Below are 6,000 nucleotides of genomic sequence, written 5' to 3'. Positions count from 1 at the left end.
CGCCCACCTTCCCCCACCTCCGTCCCCTGGGTACTCCTGGCTATGCACCCGAGGGCTGCAAATCCAGGGGGCTTGTCACTATCCTTTCTTCCCCTGAGCACTTTCTGGGCCTCCACAGCTATCTTGGTTATGCCCATCCAACCGACCCTCAAGTCCTGTCTGTTCTCCCTCCTCTCTCTCCAACCTGGTCCCCGCCATTCCCCAGCTCCACCCCTGTCCTCTAGCCCAGGACACTTTTCTCCCTGACCTCTGAGACAGTCTCCTCCCTGGCCTCTCTCCCCCTCCAGGCTTCATGTTGCTGGAAAGGTCTTCCTAAACTACATGTCCAACCTTTACTTCTCAGCTTCCTAAACCCTCCCGTGCTCCAAGACCTGGCTCAAGCTCCTGTCCTGGTTGTGAGACGCCTCCAGCACCTCTTGCCCTCTCCCGGCCCTGCAGGCCTGTTCCTGCTCCCCTGGCCTGGCACATCCTTTTTCCTTTGACCACTCTGTCCACCTGCTTCTCTTCTAGCCAGCCTGGCACCTTCCCAGGGCCCCTGAACTGATGCTGGAAGCTGGGTTGTCCCACGGCTGTTCAGTCAGGAATGGCCCTGGCCCACTCACCCCAGGAGGAGCTGAGGAGGACCAGGCTAAGGGTGAGGTTGAGCAGCAGCATTGTGGCAGGTATGAGGTTAACAGCTGGGTTTTATGGGTTTTCTCATTCTTGAGCCAAAGTCCCAGGCCTGAGGCCAGGCCAGGTGTATAGGCTCAGCCTCCTCCCACAGTCCAGTCAGGAGGAGAGTCTCTTTAGGCCTATGTCTCCTGACCCGGGCCTGGACTTAACAGGCAGAACCCAGGTGTGAGGCTCTCACCTCCTCCACCTCCCCCCAAAGCCTGGCTTCTGATTGGCTCCCTGAACCACCTCACATCCCAAGTGTTGAGCACTGGGTACCAAGGACATATGGTTAAATTAGGTCTCTAGAGACAACTTAGTGGCTGGGATCAGGGAAGTCTCCCAGTGCTATCAGGGGCACCAGACTCTCAGTCTCTCAGCATCCAGTGGTGTGCTGACTGGCATAGGGAATGGCCAGCTCAGGCCAGCTCTGCTGTGGAGGGCCATGGCCATGTGGCCAGTTAACAGACATCATCTCTGTGATTTCATTGGTTTGGTACAGGAGTCTCAGGTTTGCTCAGAGAGATGGTGACTCTCCCACCAGCATGTGGTGGGCTTGCACACAAACCCTCATCTGTCTGGCTCTGAAGCCCACACTCTGAGTGATGAGATGATGCTTGTGAAGGGCCTGGCACAAGAAGGGTAAAGTGTGAACCCTCGGGCCGACCCGGTGGCACACTGGAGAGTGCGCCGCTTGGGAGCGCGGTGGCACTCCTGCCGAGGGTTCGGATCCCATGTGGAGACTGGTTCCCGCTCACTGGCTGAGCGCGGTGTGGGCGCAACACCGAGGGTTGCAATCCCGTTGCCGGTCAGTAAAAAACAAAGACAAAAAAAGGAAAAAAAAAAAAAAAGTGTGAACCCTCAGTGACTGGCAGACCCTGGACTGAGGCTGTGGGTGGAGGGGTGATGGACGTCAAATCTGACAGCCTCCAGGCCTTGGGGCTCCCATGGGCAAGCCCCTGGTGTCTACAGCCCATTCATCATTGAGCTCCCTGATGAGCTTGAACCAAGGGAGAGAAGATACCCTATGTGCAAAGTTGCAACGGGTGGGTTGGCTGGCTTCCTTCCAGAGGTGTGAGGGCTTTGAATGATTCAAGAACACATCAGTCAAAAAAATGAGATGAATTGATGTATGGATGGATAGATATATGGTAAAGCAAATATAACAAAACACTAATTGTAAAGTCTGTGGTGGATAGATAGGTATTCAATGTACAATTCTTTCCACTTTTCTATTATAATTTAAAATCTTTCATAATAAAATGTTGGGGGGAAAGCACAATCAGGGGCCCTGGGATATCAAGCCCAGAAGGATATCTCCTCCTTAGAAGCTGGGCAGACTCTCCCTAACAGTTCTGAAGCTCCAGCGGAGCTCAGCCATTCTCTCTGAGGGGAGGATGCTCTTACCAGCACCCAGCACCTGGGCATGGCACTCAGTGAGTGCTCAACAAAGGTTTGTTGGCTAAATATGTCATCCCTCCCCATGAGTCCTGTAACTCCTATCAGCCCAGAAAACTTGGAGTCAGTCTCCCTACTCATAGCCCAGCATGTGCAGACAGAAGCTCAGTTGTGTGTAAGCAGCTCAGGTGTGCCTGGTCATCTGATGGGTGTCAGATGTGAGAACTGTGAGAACTTGTCCTTGGATTTAGGAAGCAGCTCCCCTATCAGCACTTTGGCCCTCAGTGGGGCCCATGAGGGGCTTGACTGAGAGGTGTGGGCTTGTTCTGGGCCACTGATGAGCCAGAGAAAGGCTCTAGGGGTAGAACTTGGGATCTCTTGGTTTTTACAACAGTCCCCAGAGGACTAGAGGGCAAAAGCAAGACAGGCAAGTGGGGGTGGGGAGAGCCACTGTAGTGTGGAGTCAGAGGAAGTGGGAGACACCCTGGGGGCTTTCCACCTTAAGCCTGCAATGCTGGCTAGGGCTATGTAGGGGGAGATTGACGCCTGAGGTGATGGCTGAGGGCACCTCTTAGGCCAGACACTGGAGCTGTAGGAGTCAGTGGCCCCTGCAGGGATACCTTAGCCACAGAGCCCTGCTGGCTGCCTGCCTCGCTCTCAAAAATGACACAGCCATCTGTTTAGGGGTTTTTATTTTCAGGATTTATTCCCCCTTGTTCCTATCTCTAAGCCTCAGCCCACTTCACTCCACTTCCATGGCCTGCACAGTTTCCTCCAGTAGCTCCAGATTCAGTGGTTTCACTGCCTGGGTCAGAACAGCTGTGGTTCCAGGCACAAAGCGGTAGTGGCCGGGCCTAGGTGGGAGGAGGGACAACCTCTCAACATGGGTCCATCGTGTGGCCCATCCTCTTCTTGCAGCAACCCCCCCTCCCCACGTTTCCCCTGCTCCTACCTCTCCACAGGCTCTGTGGGTGAACTTAGTGTCCGCAGCAGCTTGGCGCCAGTCCTGGTGATCACACATGCATCCACATTGCCCCCAGAGCCCAGGTCACCCAGGATCCCTGCGGTGATCGCTTCTACCAGCAGCTCCTGCGCAGCCTCCAGCTGTGGTGGTGGTGTGTGTGTGAGGCCTAATAGACCCTCTGGTTGGGGATTTTGTTAATCTGGAAGCCCAGGCTATTTACCATTTGCTCACACCCAACCTCCTCTCTCCCCCTCCATCCCAAACTCCCCTCCCCTGGTCTCTGCCTCCCTCTCTCCCATGCCCAGTGTTCCCTCCGCCCACTGCCCTTCTCTTCACAAACTTCTCAGAGCCACTTACACTCGTGGCCCCTCTTCCAACGGCCTGCCCACCCAAACAATCTGCTCCTGGCCCGCAATCCACCGGCTCACTGCGTTTCTCTCTGAGCCTTAGCCGCCGTCACCCTCTTCCACCCCACCCCAAACAAAACCCAGACTCCAGAACTCTATATAGAACCCCACCGGCCTTTCCCTCCACCCTCGGGCTCCAAACGACCCTCCATGAGCTTCTACTTCTCTCAGTCGTCCACGCTTTGGTACGCTAGAGGGTGGTCTGTCGGGACCGCACTTCACCCTCACTCCACTCACCCCTCAGTCTCTACTCAGTCGTAACCTCCCCCGAGAAGCCCGACCTCCATACTGGGCCAGGGTCCCTCTTCGCTCCCCCAGCTCTCGGCTACAGTTACCACCAATGACCACGTAGTGGGGGGGAAAGGTCTCTCACCATCATGTTCGGCTGGAACCGGTCCTCCAGCACCGCCAGGGCTGCGTCCTGGCCGGAACCTGCAGGCAAGAGGGGGGCTTCTGAGGTCAGCTGCATGACGCCCCGTCCGAGGAACAAATGTGAGACCAGAGTCACAGGGATGGGGTTCGTGGGGAAGGGGCGGAAGCGCTCACCCAGAGCCGTGAAGGGCAGACGGCTGTAGGAGCCGTGGGGGTGCACGCCGTAGAGCTGCGGCCCGGTCACGTCTACGCCCCCCACGATCAGCGACGCCCCCACGTGGCCCCGGTACCTGTTCGCGGGGGGCGTGGTGAGCCTCAAATGAGACACAAGCCCCGCCCCTACGGCGACGCCCCTGGGCCCGCCCCGCCCCTTCCTGTGACCGAGCACTCCATCCCCTTCCTGTCGCCCGCCTTCTCTTAGGCCGGTCTCTTCCGGTCTCCCGGCACGCCGCAGCCTCGCCCCTTTCCACGTCCCACCTCCTATCAGCTCCGCCCTCCCGACAATGACCCCTCCCAGGGACGTCTTAGCCCTGACCCCGCACCGGAACAGCGTTTGGCGCAGGATGCGCGTGACAGTGGCCACGCGGGGCTCGCGGCCCGTGGACAGCGTGTGTAGCTCCATGTTAGACGCCACCATCCGCGTGGTCATCTCGGCGTCCGCGGCTACTCCAGCCCCACAGCAGCTGAGGGCGAAGGGAGGGTCGGTGTGGGCAGGGCTAGGATGCGCGGGGACCGGGGTGGCAACGAAGGGCGGTTCTTGCGTGCGGGAACCGATTCTTACTAGATTTTGGGGGCGATGAAGTGGATCTTCTCGCAGCTCTTGTCCGCCACAACCGAATCGTTAGTGGCCCGCGTATCCGCGCCCAGGATGACCCCGTCCTGGGAAGGGGGAGGGGTCGCTGCCTTAGTGCCCGCCCCATTCTCCCCGCCATCCCTGTGGCCCCCCCAGTCCCTCACTCCTGCTCACTCGGAATACAAGGCCCGCGATGGTGGTCCCGGTCTTGCGTGCATGAGGGACTCGAAGCCCCGGGAGGACGCGTTCCAAGGATGCGTTTCTGAAAAATGAGGGGGTTGGGGGGGGTCCGGTTTCAGTTCTGCTTCCAGAGCCCTGTCGCATGGCCCAGCCCCGTCCCGGGGTCCCTCATCTCCCGGGGTAAGCCTGGAACCTAAGTCTCCCAACACACGCTCCTCCACCCCTATGCCCCAGCCAAGAAAAAAGGCCCACAGTGGGGCATAGGCCGCTTGAGACTAACTCTCCCCACTTCACCTCTGGCAGTTCTCGAAGGAGAAGCCTCCACGGGGCTCCAGCGCTGGCTTCAGCATCTCGGGACAGTCAGGGCGGATTAGGGGTCAGGGGTCGATGGGTCGGTCAGACGAGTGGGGCCAGCGGGGAGCGAGAAAGGCCTCAGCCTCGGCCTTTGTTGGTCTCCACGTCTGTTTCCTGTCGTTTCCCGCTTTCGCTTTCACCCTTCCTCAGAGGCTGATGGCTGCTTTCTACATTTTCTCTTTCACTTTCACCTTAACCTCTGCTCCTAAGCAGTTTGGGAAAGGGGTGACGTTCTCACCAGGCCCTCCTTGCTGCTCCCTGAGTCTGCTGTCTGAGTAGACAGAGGGAAGATGCCTTCCTTGTGGCCCTTGCTCAGCTCTTCCTCCCCCTTCCAGTCTGAGCCCCCAGCCCTCGTACCCAAACTCCAACTCTGGCCTCGAGTCCCAATGCCCTAAAGCTGTCAGTCAGACCATTGGCTAGGTCTCTGCATGCTTACTGGTCTCCCAACAGCATCGGGCATGGCTGACTTTTGTCCTTTGTCACCCTTCTCCCACCTCTTGCCCCTTTTGTTGCTTTTTCCCCCTCCCCAAAACCTCCAACACTGAGGCTTAGTCCTCAGCCACACTGATACTGGTTCTTCCATCTTCCCTGTCTCAGGTGTCATCTTCCTTCTCTGAAGAGGGTCACCGTGGCTGTCCATCTAGTGGCCTGGAGGGATGCTGAGCTCTACCCATGGCCAAGGCTTATTTCACCTCCCAAATAATCTCTTATCTGTACACATCTATCTCCTAACTACTTCTAGTTGTAGCTGGCATCCTCTTTCACCTGGATATTGCACTGGCCTCTCTGACTACCCCATACTTCCTTCACCCTCTGCCCTCCACAGGCTACATTCTACCCTGCAGAGAGGGGGTCTTTCTAGATTGGAAATCCAATTACAC

The 6,000-nt window shown here is 57.6% G+C and overlaps 2 protein-coding genes across 2 annotated transcripts in view; both read right to left on the bottom strand.

The window, feature by feature from the left end:
• CTRL (chymotrypsin-like) overlaps positions 1–654 on the bottom strand; it is a 3,008-nt gene extending 2,354 nt beyond the window's left edge. Inside the window, 1 exon segment of the mRNA XM_008567249.1 lies at positions 603–654. Coding sequence (XP_008565471.1) covers positions 603–654 — 52 coding nt within the window.
• A 2,070-nt stretch (positions 655–2,724) lies between these two features.
• Positions 2,725–5,233, bottom strand: PSMB10 (proteasome (prosome, macropain) subunit, beta type, 10). The gene is made up of 8 exons (XM_008567259.1): positions 5,060–5,233; positions 4,760–4,847; positions 4,574–4,671; positions 4,335–4,475; positions 3,967–4,082; positions 3,794–3,852; positions 3,002–3,153; positions 2,725–2,903 (listed from the first exon to the last, which is right to left on the bottom strand). Exons 1-8 carry the CDS (start codon positions 5,113–5,115, stop codon positions 2,792–2,794), a joined length of 822 nt encoding a protein of 273 aa, XP_008565481.1. The 5' UTR covers positions 5,116–5,233; the 3' UTR covers positions 2,725–2,791.
• Positions 5,234–6,000: the final 767 nt, after the last annotated feature.

This window comes from Galeopterus variegatus, unplaced genomic scaffold (assembly GCF_000696425.1).
Source record: "Galeopterus variegatus unplaced genomic scaffold, G_variegatus-3.0.2 Scaffold18, whole genome shotgun sequence".
Taxonomy (NCBI): Eukaryota; Metazoa; Chordata; class Mammalia; order Dermoptera; family Cynocephalidae; genus Galeopterus; species Galeopterus variegatus.
Note: the sequence above shows the minus strand (reverse complement) of the source record. Positions and strands in the feature narration are given on the sequence as shown.

Coding starts and splice junctions, on each gene's coding strand:
- PSMB10 (XM_008567259.1), bottom strand. CDS start 5,115: ATGCTGAAGCCAGCGCTGGAGCCCCGTGGAGGCTTCTCCTTCGAGAAC. Junction 4,848..5,059: donor TCCTTCGAGAACTGCCAGAG/GTGAAGTGGGGA, acceptor CTCATTTTTCAG/AAACGCATCCTTGGAACGCG. Junction 4,083..4,334: donor CTGCGCCAAACGCTGTTCCG/GTGCGGGGTCAG, acceptor CCCCGCGAACAG/GTACCGGGGCCACGTGGGGG.